At 36.4% G+C, this 13469-nt stretch overlaps 1 protein-coding gene across 1 annotated transcript in view; it reads right to left on the reverse strand.

Annotated features, from left to right (window-relative positions):
- NDFIP2 (Nedd4 family interacting protein 2) overlaps window positions 1–13469 on the reverse strand; it is a 79644-nt gene that overhangs the window by 16407 nt on the left and 49768 nt on the right. Inside the window, exons 4-5 of the mRNA XM_011997296.1 lie at window positions 8348–8481; window positions 1980–2073 (exon numbers count right to left, since the gene is read on the reverse strand). Of these exons, the coding sequence (XP_011852686.1) occupies window positions 1980–2073; window positions 8348–8481 (228 nt within the window). The remainder of the gene's footprint in view (window positions 1–1979; window positions 2074–8347; window positions 8482–13469) is intronic.

Here is a 13469-nt window from a genome sequence, read left to right on the forward strand (position 1 = left end):
AATGCTTAAGTTATAAATAAACTACACTAAAAATAAAATCTTTTTCTGGACCGTTTTACCCACAGTGGCTATTAGATGTTTAAGAAACATGGAAAATATAGCAAGTTGCAATTTGAAAAACAGCCACTAGATGGTAGTGATGACAAACAAATCTATGCTTATCAAGCAAATACTCTAGGCCTATAGCCTACCAGAAAAAAAAAATCAGGAAATAGAGGTAAAAACAAATTTACTGTCACAATATTGGTACAATATTTGTAAAACAGGAAGCGTTACATATATGAGTTGTGGAAAAAATTTAGTAAAACTTTAGTAAAATATTTATATTAAATCTATTAAATATAAATATACACATTTACATTATATTAGCTAATAATACTATCACTGGCTAAGAATAAAGTCATCCAGTGTGTCTAAGTTACCACGCATTTATAACACATCAGTGAAAGGCCTTCAAATCTAAGAAATAAAAATTAAAAAGAAGATACTGGTGGTAAATGAAATAAAGAAACGGAGAAACAAGATTTCTGAGTTACATAATTAGAAGGTGTCAAATAACATGTTTTTATTCCCAAGAAACAGGTATTTATATTAAAAATAGTACAATATATTTAGATCCTTTCTTTTCTAATTAAGGTTTCTTAAAAGGTGTAATAACAATGAAAGCAATGAATGTTTAAGCTACTCTTTTTTGTAAACAAACTATGTGAGAAGTTTGTTATTAAAATGTTACTAATATATAGGATTACCAGTTAAACCAAAATTAAGATAAAAACCAAGGTTCACAGGACTAATATTACAAAACAGCACTCATTTGTAACCAGAGTTTATTTCTTTTTTATTATACCTAACATATCTAACTAGAAATTGTAACTAAAACCAATTTAAGATTTAAATCTTGCATATACATTTGCTGGCTGACAACCTGAATATTACAATTAGTAAATTCGAGGAGCTGCCCGCCCTCCTTCCTCATTCCTCTCCCCCTCTTTTCTTCAGCAGATGAAAATAGAAGGGAAGCAAGAAACCATTTCAAACTTGGAGGACAAGGTTTACATGAACTTTCAGACTCAAAAGTGTCAACTCATGAAGTTTGTATTTTCTACTTTTTAAAGTTGAATGTGACATTTTAAATAAGTTTATTTCTCGGTTTTATGATCATAATAAAGCTTATAACTAAACTGAATTAAATCAGCATTCTATCCAAGAATGAAAGCTTGATCATTTAACCAGGTGGAGGGCAGAAATTAACTATATCATAGATTAATAAACTTACTTAAATGAATATTGGGTTTCTACCACTGGCTTTAGTAATTTATTGGGCATCTTATTATTTAATGAGTTTACTATGTCAATCCCTGTATTAGGAAATGAAATAATGAAGACTTTGACACAGTCTTCTCTCAAGAACATTAAATTTACTTTATAAGTCAAATACTAAGAATTCTGCAAGATGTTAAAATGTTACTAAGTTTCTGATCTTCTAATTCTTACCATTCCCCCAAATAAGACTTATACTTTCATAACTGTCTATCTCAAGTGACACTGTTCCAGTTGCCCAGAATGTCGTTTTTTCCAATCCTTCTTCTAGCTTAAGGACACTCAAATGGAAATCCTCTGCCCCCAAAGCGGAATTTATAGTTTCATTCTATATGCTCCTACAGAGCTGAATGGGCACCAATATAGCAATATTTCTCTTTAAAAATCTGAAATAGCTTAAATACGCTTATGTACTTTTACATGTCAGCGTCTTCATAATGGCTGCAATGCATATTTATGCAAACAAGAGTTTAATAAATTCTAGGATTTGTATTTAAACATATGATCACAGTATTCATTAGTTCAATATCAGAAACAATTTACATTTTAAGAAAGGTAGACACATGCTAACAATATTTGCTTCTCTTCACTATGTTACTTTAATACACATAAAATCAATACATGCAAAAAAATCAAAATAGTTGGGAAAGATTACTTACTGAAAAATGCCAGCATGAAAATGCCATCATTACCCACTCTGAGCTGGTCTGCATCACTGAAGTCATCTCTTGGTGGACACTCTTCCTCCTGAATCTGTAAATATGTAACATTGGAATAGTTTACTAAAAATTACAACTTTACCATCTTAAATGTAAGCATAAGAACTTCAACAAAATCTAATGTTCTCAATTTGTTGTATAGACAAATGAAATAATGAGTACAATGTCTGGCACAGAGTAATCAATAAGCATTAGCAAGTACTATTTTTTCACAGTCACATTTGAAAAGAGTAACTTTAAAGATAAACACAAAAAAGACAAAAGATGAGTAACATCAAACTCATAAAAATGGTATCAAGAAGACACATGTGACAGTGCTGCATTAGTAATGATTGGGAAATAAGAACTTTCATAACCAGTGGTGGAGTATAAATTGGTACAACTTCTATGGTTGGCAATTTTGCAATAATTATCAAAAATAACAATGTGCATACCCTATGATCTAGCCATTCCAGTTCTTAAAATACACTGCACAGATACATATATACATATACATATTTCCTCTTATAAAAAATGATGTATTAAAGATAATTCATTCCAGCAATGCTAATAAGAGCAAAAGATTAAATACAATCTACATGCCCATCAACAGCAGACTATGTTAGGAGATATTCTCCACACTTCTATCATGTTTCTACATGTCTTCCAGGTAAAGGCATTGGCGGCCTTTTCTCTGGAAAAGCTGCCGGCACTCAATGCCAGCCCCGGAAAGCAGCCACAGGAGCTGTACACTGCAAAGCCTCAGGGGCAGAGCTGCTCAAGGCCTGGGAAGCCCACCCCTTGTACCAGAAAGCCCTGGATGTGAGACATGGAGTCAAAGATTATTCTGGCCAGGTGTGGTGGCTCACGCCTATAATCCCACACTTTGGAAGGCCGAGGCAGGCGATCACTTGAGGCCAGGAGTTCAAGACCAGCCTGGCCACCGTGGTGAAACCCTGGTTCTACTAAAAATACAAAAATTAGCCAGGTATGATGGCACATGCCTGTAATCACAGCTAGTCAGGAGGCTGAGGAGTGACAATCGTTTGAACTCGGGACGTGGCACTTGCAGTAAGCCGAGATCACACCACTGCACTCCAGCCTGGGTGACAGAGTGAGACTGTCTCAAAAAAAGTATCATTTTGGAATTTTAGGATTTAATGACTGTCATGCTTGCTTTTGGTCTTCTACGGGGCTTGTATCCCCTTTTGTTGACCAATTTCTCCCTTTTGGAACCAGAATATTTACCCAATGCCTATAGTGCCATTTTATCTTAGAAGGAAGTAACTTGTTTTTGATTTTACAGGCCCATAGGTGGAAAGGACTTGCCTTGTCTCAGATGAGACTTTGGATTGTTGATTTTTTGAGTTAATGCTGGAATAAGATTCTGGGGGACTGTTGGGAAGGACTGGTTGTTTTTTGAAATGTGAGGAGGACGTGAGATCTGGGAGGGGCCAGGGACAGAATCACATGGTTTGATCTATGTCCCCATCCAAATCGCATGTTCAACTGTAATCCTCAACTGTTGGAGGTTGGGCCTGGTAGGAGGTGATCGGATCATGGGGATGGTTTCTAATGGTTTAACATCATTTCCCTGCTGTTCTCATGATAGTGAGTGAGTGCATTATTGTTTTTTTCTGAGATCTGGTTGTTTAAAAGTGTGTGGCATCACCCCTCCACTCTCTCTCTTTCTCCTACTCCAGGTACGTAAAACGGGCCTGCTTCCCCATCACCTTCCGCCACAATCGTAAGTTTCCTGAGGCGTCCCCAGAAGCTGCTATGCTTCCTGTACAGCCTGCAGAACTGTAAGTCAATTAAACCTCTTTTCTTTATTAAGTACTCAGTCTTGGGTATTTCTTTATAGCAGTGTGGAAATGAACTAATATGGTACACATCATCTCAGTTGAGTGTGAATAACTCAATTTTGTGAGGCCAAGTCTGAGAAGCTAGGGTTCTGCTCAAGATCACATAATTAGGAGGGTCAAAGTGGAACCTGAATCCAGGGCACTGATGTTCTTTCCACACAATCATGGTAGCCTCACTAAGCATACTGCTATCCTGAAATTTAAAAACTTTCAAAATCATTTTATATTGCTTATTATTTGGGTACAAAAATCCCTTAAATTGTGCAATCATATATCACAGGTAAACTCAATATACTAAATTTAATCACTGGCCATGACTAAGTACATATTTATAAGATTTTATATAATTTCAAATTAATTCAAGGAATAAACATGAAAGCATAGTAAGAACAAAAAACTGTCAGTGTGATGGCAAAAATACATTTCATACTGTGTATTTTAAAACATCAGTCTAGGCCAGGCACAGGGGCTCATGCCTGTAATCCCGGCACTTTGTGAGGCTGAGGTGGGTGGATCACTTGAGGTCACGAGCTCGAGACTAGCCTGACCAATATGGCAAAACCCCATCTCTACTAAAAACCCCATCTCTACTAAAAATACAAAAAAAAAATTAGCCAGGCATGGTGGCATGCTCCTGTAGTCCCAGCTACTCGAGAGGCTAAGGCAGGAGAATAATCTGAACTGGGGAGGCAGAGGTTGCACTGAACCGAGATGGCACTACTGCATTCCAGCCTGGGGGACGCAGTGAGACTCCGCCTCAAAAACAAAACAAAACAAAACAAAACAAAACAACAACAACAAAATCAACACAGGAATTTTATCAAAAGTCATTAAGAAAAAAAAAATTTTTTAAGGTAAGATCTCACTCTGTCACCCAGGCTGGAGTGCAGTGGCACAATCATGGCTCACTGCCGTCTTCATCTGGGCTCACTATAGCCTCAATCTCCTGGGCTCAAGTGATCTTCCCACTTCAGCCTTCCAAGTAGCTGGAAGTACAGATGCATGCCACCACACCTGGCTAAGCTTTTTTTTTTTTTTAGTGGAAATAAGGTCTCGCTATGTTGCCTAGGCTAGTCTCAAACTCCTGAGCTCAAGCAATCTGCTTGCCTCAGTCTCCCAAAGTGCTGAGATTACAGGAGTGAGTCACTGCAATATGCCCAAATATGTCTTTTATAATATTAATAGAAAAAAGCTGAAACACAAACATTTGAAAATACTCTAATTGTTCACTCTAGAGGAATGGCCACTAAATTTCAATAGCATATTGATTCCAGGGAATTTAACTCAACTATTAAGTAACAGGGAAATGTTTATATAAGATGTTTAAAAAATAAAATGGTATCTAGGCAATAATTTCAACTACATTAAACATTAATTTCTGAATCCTGAAATTGGTAAAGACATCGAAATATTTTAAAATAGAGAGCTGTAATAGAACACCTGTGGTATTTTCCTCTTCCTATTTTCCCACGTTGGCTAATACAGAGAAAGCATTCATTAACATAATCGACTGTCATTTACTAAACAACAAAAATGTGCCTGATAATAACTAGGTACTGGGAATGTAAATGCAAGATCTGTGTCCTGGAGTCGCTCATGATTTATCCAGTGGTAGTTCTAATGTCAAAAGACAAGTTACTGCAACAATATAAATCAAGTTACAAAAACAGAGCCCTACCCATTATAAGATGATGAAATGAGCCTACCTGAAGAACAAGCAACATTTTATAAAATTAATGGTTTGGAATCAGCATTTTTCATAGAAATATTAAAAATGAGTTGTCATTTTCAGAAAACTACTTAACCATTCCATAACATACATGCAATTCTACGCATCAGAAATAGGAAATAGTAAAAACCAGTAGTTTTAAAGTCTCTTGACTGTCTATATTCTCCCAATGAGGGCTGATTTAGGACATAAGCTTTTACACCCAGCTGAGACTTATTTACAACTGAATGTACTCAAATGCTAATTCGATGAGACTTTTTTTTCAATTTTTAAATTTTGTTTGTAATTGACAAAAACTATATATGTGTGATGTATAACATGATGTTCGAAAATGTGTATACATTGTGGAGTGGCTAAATTGAGCTAATAACCATGTACAGTACTTCAAATATTTTTTTTTTTTGTGGTAAGAACACTTAAAATCTACTCTCCTAGCAATTTTCAAGCACAGACCAAATACTTTAATCTCAATCAGGTAATGGAGACTCATATGCAAACATTCATACTCTGCACAAATAGGGTACTGAAGCACTGGGTTAAGGAAGCACTGGTAAATTTAAAAGATTTTTTACAAGACCTAAGTTAGTCTCTTGTACACAATTCTATTAATACTTGGCTGTCTATGAAATTTTCCACAATGCTCACAAGCTGGAGTTACAATGATATCAGAAGCAGGTGAAAACAGAGAATTTTTCTTTATGGACATGTTCCAATTCCCGCTGAGGATTACATTTACTTTCTAAAACAGGGTGCTGGAAATGATGACAATGAGGAAACGGAACAGTAACACTTCAGACTTTTCTCTCCAAAAGGGGTAAAACCAACTTTCCTCAAAGCACACTTAGCAAGACTTAATACTTCCTACATTGTCTTTAGAATTCTATCCTATTCTATGGAAGTTAGGGCAGTAAATGATCTAAGGTCCATAATACTCTTTAAGGACCTTTGCCACTGCCAAGGTCTCTAGGGAAACACCCCTTGAGAAAAGGAGTTACTGGGACTTTCATAGCTAGAGAGGACTCAATCTACTTCACTGAGAGATGGGCATGTGCATTTACAAATATATGTGTTCTAAGTAACCTAGAACTGATTTAGACAGAAACACCCTATTTAGATCTATCCTCCTCCTCTATGATGTTCCCTTCACAGCAACAAAAATTCTTATTGACTTAGCTATATTATGCCACTGTGTTAAGAGACTGACTTTCCTCCTCTGTGAAGGAAAAGGCATAACAAATAAATCTGGAGTTTACTGTCTTTATCTACCTTCATAACTGTGTCCAAAGCTATTTATGTTGACATTTAACCCTGTGTGTGCTGGAAGAGGGTAGTGGGAGCAGGCATAAAAAGGGTTGTTGCTGATAAAAGAAACACATCCAGGGCACATGCTCATCTCTCAAGAGGATCTGCCTGCTGGGCTCTGACCTCACAGCAGCTAGAGGAGAATGCCATACATGGAAGTACATCTCTCTCCCTTGATTCCTCACCTAATTCTACCTTTCCTGGGTGAATTGATATTTTTTCTTTTCCCAAACAAAATGGGGTGAATCCAGGGATCTGAAATGGCATCTCTCAAGTCTGAAGCAAGAAAAAAAAGGCAAAAAATTCTAGCACTCCTTGCAGCCACACTAAAATGTAAATAATTTCTGCCTCTTACCTGGCTGCAGAATAGCAGCTGTATATGCATGTCACTGACTCTCCATGACTGAGACAGCCACTCCTTTTACCAGAGCAAAGAATAATATACATGTATCTCATTAACTCTATTACTAAAACAGGTAGATGAGGAAGACAGAATGCTTGATCATCATTCCAAAATTCTAGAGTAGAGTATGTTATTTCAAAAAACAGCTGACAAAAATAATTTGAAGGCCTTGTAACATTTCTCTGTGTTTTTCGGCTACCTTGAGTTCTTTCACAGTCATTAAACTGGCTATGCTAATATAGAAAACATAAACAGAAAAAAAAAGATGATTCACAATTAAAATGATAGGCCATGGAATTCAAACTACGTAAGCAGAGAAATAAGTACATGGATATCAAAGGGTCCATGGACTTGAGGTCCAGGCAAAGAGAAGAACTTTCCAAGTGGTGGTAACCAGAGTGAGTGAGTTAGGATGCGAGGTGAAGGCTAACACATGAGGTGCCTGAAATCAAAATTTAGGAAATGGTAAGTGGGGAAGAGCAATAGAAAAGAGGAAGTCAAGGGATGAAGAAGGTGAATTTAACTAGGGGAATGTCAATTTCAACAAAAATGACCACACACATAAGCAACAGTAGAACAAATACAGTAACCCTTCAACAACACAAGGATTAGGGACACCGACCCCCCTGCATGTGGTAGAAAATCTGAGTGATTTGACTTCCCCAAAACTTAACGACTCACAGCCTACTGTTAACTAGAAGCCTTACTGATAATATAAACACTCAATAATACATAAACTAGTATCTACATACATTTTATACATTCATTACCTGCCTTAATTTTTTCAATATTTCTGGGCTACGCAATTCATCCCAAGTTTTTTCAAATTACTGCAGATCTCCAAAATGTTTTTCCAATATACTTATTTAAAACAATCTGCATACAAGTAGACCTGTGCAATTCAAACCCATGATGCTCGAAAAAAATCTACATACACACTTAAACACAAAGAACTATTTTTAGTATTACTAAATGTACATATCAATTAACAAAAATAATTTTATCAAAAGAAATGACAAAATTTTCTTACTCTTTGAGATGTTTCTGCTGCTGCAGCCGCCATTGCAGCAGCTTTAGCCTTCTCAGCTTCATCGTATGTAGGAAGAGAGGTAGCAACGCTATAGGGAGGTGGCACAGGATAAAACTCACCATAAACTTCTGTATCTGAAGAAAGAATTCAAAAAGAACAACCAATAAAATCTATTTAATTTTGTAGCCATACTTAACAATTTACAATAGGCCACTAATACAGGACTACTATTATAGTCCTATGTTATAAGCTATAAATTACTATTACAATCATATATCTTATTTTAGTCCAAATTTTTTATTAAAGAGAAAGAATGGACAAATACCATTTAAAGGCTAATACACTAAACAAGAACCTCTAGATTGAAATTCTGAAAAAGAGTGCCAGACAAGAGAAGTTAAGAATCTCATAATACTTATTACTCATGTGTTCACTGTAGTAGCACTTTTAATTTGCTTCAGGAACTTTTCCTTTGCATTCACAACTTGGCAGTTTGGAGCAAGAGGTCTGGCTTTTGGTGTATAGGCTTTTGGTGCACATGAGCATCCTCTATGTGCTTATTAGTATGCACAAATAACTTAAGTTTACTTGCCTACTATCTCACAGCCAAAGAAGCAAAAAGAAAAAGTCAGGAATAATAATAATAACAAAACATTTACATAGCACTAACCATTTCATACACCACTTCTATATACATTGATCTTAGCATCTCTGAGGTTCAGAAAAGTTGCTTGTACAATATTAAACATTAAGTGGCAGACACAGGAAGCTCCTGACCCCAAATCCTTTACTCCAATAACATACAAGGGGTAATTTTTTTACATATGTTGATTTCAGCAACTGCCCTAATCTCTTAAGCAAATTCAGTATTTCCCTTTGCTAAAAGATTGAAGTTTCACTTTTTCACTCTTGTGCCTTTCTCTTCCCATTTTTCCTTTATCCATCTGGTTCTTTAGATTTTCTTTTATAAAGTATTTCTCTCTCCAATTTTTGAAATATAATACCCAGAAATACATTACAATAGAAAGTACAGACTGCTTATTTTAAAAATAAAGTCCATCACTTATTACAACATAAGTAGTAAAGTAAAATGCTACACATCAATCAACTCATTAGACTGATGCTAGAGTCACTGACACACACACAAAAAAGTAGGTTCTAAAAGTAGCATACACCACATAGTCTGACACCACTTTTGTATTTTCCTCCATTATAACTACACTAGTTTTCTATAAGCATATCTGGTTTTATACACTTTGCTTTAGTGCATTTTGCAAACACTGTATTTCTTACAAACTGAAGGTGTGTGGCAATTCCGCATCGAATAGACAACATATCGAATTTCGATAACACCATCGAAAAATGGTGTTATCAGCACCACTTTTCCAAGAGCATGTGCTCACTTTGTGTGTCTGTCCCATTTTAGTACTTCTAGCAACATTTCAAACGTTTCCAGTGCTATTATTATATCTTTTATGGTGATCTGTGATCAGTGATCTTTGATGTCACTATTGTAATTGTTTTGGGGCACCACAAACTGTGCCCATAGAACACAGGAAACCTAATTGATAAACACTGTATGTGTTTTGTCACAGGTCACTCTAATTCAAAAGCTAGAAATAATTAAGCCTAGCAAGGACGGCATGTCAAAAGCCAAGATACACTGAAAGCCAGACCTCTTGCTCCAAACAGCCAAGTTATGAATGCAAAGGAAAAGTTCCTGAAGGCAATTAAAAGTGCTACTACAGTGAACACATGAGTAATAAGGGAAACTACTTTATTGCTGATATGGAGAAAATTCTAGTTCCAGTTAGAAGATCAAACCAGTCACAACATTCCTATATGCCAAAGCCTGGTTCAGAGCAACGTGCTAACTCTTCAATTCTATGAAGACTGAGAGAAGTGAGGAAGGTAAAGAAGAAAAGTTGGCCGCTGGCAGAGGTTGGTTTATGAGGCTACATCAAAGAAGCCATCTTCATAAAAGTGCAACATGAAGCAGCAAGTGCTGACGTAGAAGCTGCAGCAAATTATGCAGAAGATCTAGCTAAGATCATTGATGAAGGTGGCTATGCTAAACAACAGATTTCCAATGTAGATGACACAGCTTTCTACTGGAAGATGTCTTCTAGGACTTTGATAGCTAGAGAGGAGTCAATTCCTAGTTTCAAAGCTTCAAAGGACAGGCTGACTCTCTTGTAAGGAGTTAATTCAGCTGGGAACTTTAAGTTGAAGCCAATGCTCATTTACCATTCTGAAGATCACAGAGCCCTTAAGAATTATGCTCAGTCTACTCTGTGCTCCATAAATGCAACAATAAAGCCTGATGACAGCACACCTGTTTACAGCATGGTTTACTGAATGTTTTAAGTCCATTGTTGAAAGTTCAGGAAAAAAAGATGTCTTTCAAAATATTACTGCTCACTGACAATGCACCTGGTCACTCAAGACCTCTGAAGGAGATGTACAAGAAGATTAATGTTGTTTTCATACCTACTAACACAACATCCATTCTGCAGCCCATGGATCAAAGGGTCATTCTTTCAAGTCTTACGATTTTACAGCTATATTTCATAAGACAATTGCTGCCATACTGATTTCTCTGATGGATCTGGACAAAGTAAACTGAAAACCTTCTGGAAAGGATTCACTGTTCTAGATGCCATTAAAAACATTCAGGATCACGGGGGAAGGTCAAAATATGAATATTAACAGGAGCTGGAAGAAGTTGATTCCAACCCTCACAGATGACTGAGGGGTTCAAGACTTCAGTGGAGAAAGTAACTGCAGACGTGGGAGAAACAGCAAGAGAAATAGAATCAGAAGTGAGGCCTGAAAATGTGACTGAATTGCTGCAATCTCATGGTAAAACCTGAATGGATGAAAAGTTGCTTCTTACGGATAAGCAAAGAAAGTGATTTCTTGAGATGGGAGATACTCTTAGTGAAGATGCTGTGAACATCGTTGAAATGACAAAAAAGGACTTAGATTACATAAGTTTAACTGACAAAGCAGTGGCAGGGTTTGAGAGAACTGACTCTAGTTTTGGAAGAAGTCCTAGTGTGGGTAAAAGGCCATAAACAGCACTGCACGCTATAGATAATTCTTTCGTAAAACAAAGAGTCAATTGGTGTAGCCAACTTCATTGCTGTCTTATTTTAACAAATTGCCACAGTTGGAGCTAGGCACAGTAGCTGGCACCTGTAATCCCAGCTACTCATGAAGCTGAGGCAAAAGGATCACTTGAGGCCAGGAGTTTGAGACCTGCCTGGGCAACATGGGGAGACTCCATCTTTAAAAATACTAATTTTTTTAAAAAATGGCTGTCCCTGTAGTACTCAGGAGACCCAGGCAGGAGTATTGCTTGAGCCCAGGAGTCCAAGACTACGGTGAGCTATGATAGCACCACTGAATCCTGTCTCTAAAAAAAGAAAAGAAACTGCCATAGCCACCCCAACATTCAGCAACCACCACCCTGATCAGTCAGTAGCCATCAACATTGAGGCAAGATCTTCCACCAGGAAAAAGATTATGGCTCACGGAAGCTCTGATGATCATTAGCATCTTTTAGCAGTAAAGTTTTAAATTAAGATATGTACATTTTTTAAACACAACGCTACTGCACTCTTAAGAGTATAGTGTAAACGTAACTTTTGTATGCACTGGGAAACCAAAAAATTCATATGACTCTCTTTACTGAGATATTCGCTTTACTTCAGTAGTCTGAAAATGAACCAGCAATATTTCTGAAGTATGCTTTTATTTTTTTACATTTGTTTACAATTTTCTCTAACAGAATTTCTTGCATTTCCAACCTAAAAACACATTTTACTCTAGCAATACTTCTACTGTATTTTCATGCATATAGGTCTTAAAACAATTTTTAGTGCTGTCAATAAGAGCTAAGGACCTGAAGTTAGGTCATTTTTAATCTAATCACATGGAATTGGTACTAGCAGTATAATACTGAATGTTATAAAACACAAGAGACAAGAGTCAAATTCTTAGAAAAGATTTATTATCAGAATGTAAAAACATAAGTGGTCAAGTAAACAGATTTCTTTAGTTCTGAAAGAGTAGAAGCAAAACCTAAGTAAAAACAATGTTTACAAATTTTAAGGTAGTAACATTAAAACTGTAAATTTTAAAAACTGGAACAATGGCACACATTATCCGAGGAGATGTGATCTTTCATAATAACAAGGATGTAAATTTTTGAAAGGTTTTAATACTCGAGACAGGAAAAAAAATCCCTACGACTAATAGATGAAAGTTGGGTAGGAAAACTCAATTGCTACAGCTTTAATTTTCACTTTTAAATTTTACTTATTTTTCTCTACCCTTTTAAGAGAGTAGTTCTCAACAAAAGGATTTAAAGTCTGGCGAGCTCCAGCTCCAAATCCTCCTCTTAGAAGTTGTGTGACCTCAAGTTAATCACTTAAGCACTATAAAGCTCCACTTTCTCATCCATAAAACTGACACAGCAGGGCTATTACTTGCTATTACGGGATAAAATAGAGGAGTATTCAAGAGGACTCTGTAAACTGTGAAGCATTACACAAATGTCATGTATTATTATTTACGTTGCTCAGATCTATTAAAAACTAGCCAAAAAGTGACCTAATGGAGAATATAATCTCTGCAAAATCTAGCACAGTTCATGTTTAAAATACAGTCATGCATCACTTACTAACACGGATATATTCTGAGACATGTGTTAAGCAATTTAGTCTTTGTGGAACATCATAGAGTGTACTTACATAAACCTAGAGTGTAGAGCCTACTACACAACTAGGCTATATGGCATATAGCCTATTGCTCAGACTACAAACCTGTACAGCATGTTACTGTACTGAATACTCTAGGCAACTGCAACACAATGTTAAGTATCTGTGTTATATAAATACATCTAAACATAGAAAAAGTACAGTAAAAATATGTTCTAAAATATTAAAAACTGGCCTACCTGGATAGGCCCCTACAATGAATGGAGCTTAGAAGACTGGAAGTTGCTCTGGGTGAGTCAGTGAGTGAGTGACGAGTGAACGTGAAGGCCTAGGACACTACCATACACTACCATAGACTTTAGAAACACTGTACACCTAGGCTACCCTAGATTTATTTT

The sequence above is a fragment of the Mandrillus leucophaeus genome, unplaced genomic scaffold (assembly GCF_000951045.1).
Source record: "Mandrillus leucophaeus isolate KB7577 unplaced genomic scaffold, Mleu.le_1.0 Scaffold536, whole genome shotgun sequence".
Classification (NCBI taxonomy): domain Eukaryota; kingdom Metazoa; phylum Chordata; class Mammalia; order Primates; family Cercopithecidae; genus Mandrillus; species Mandrillus leucophaeus.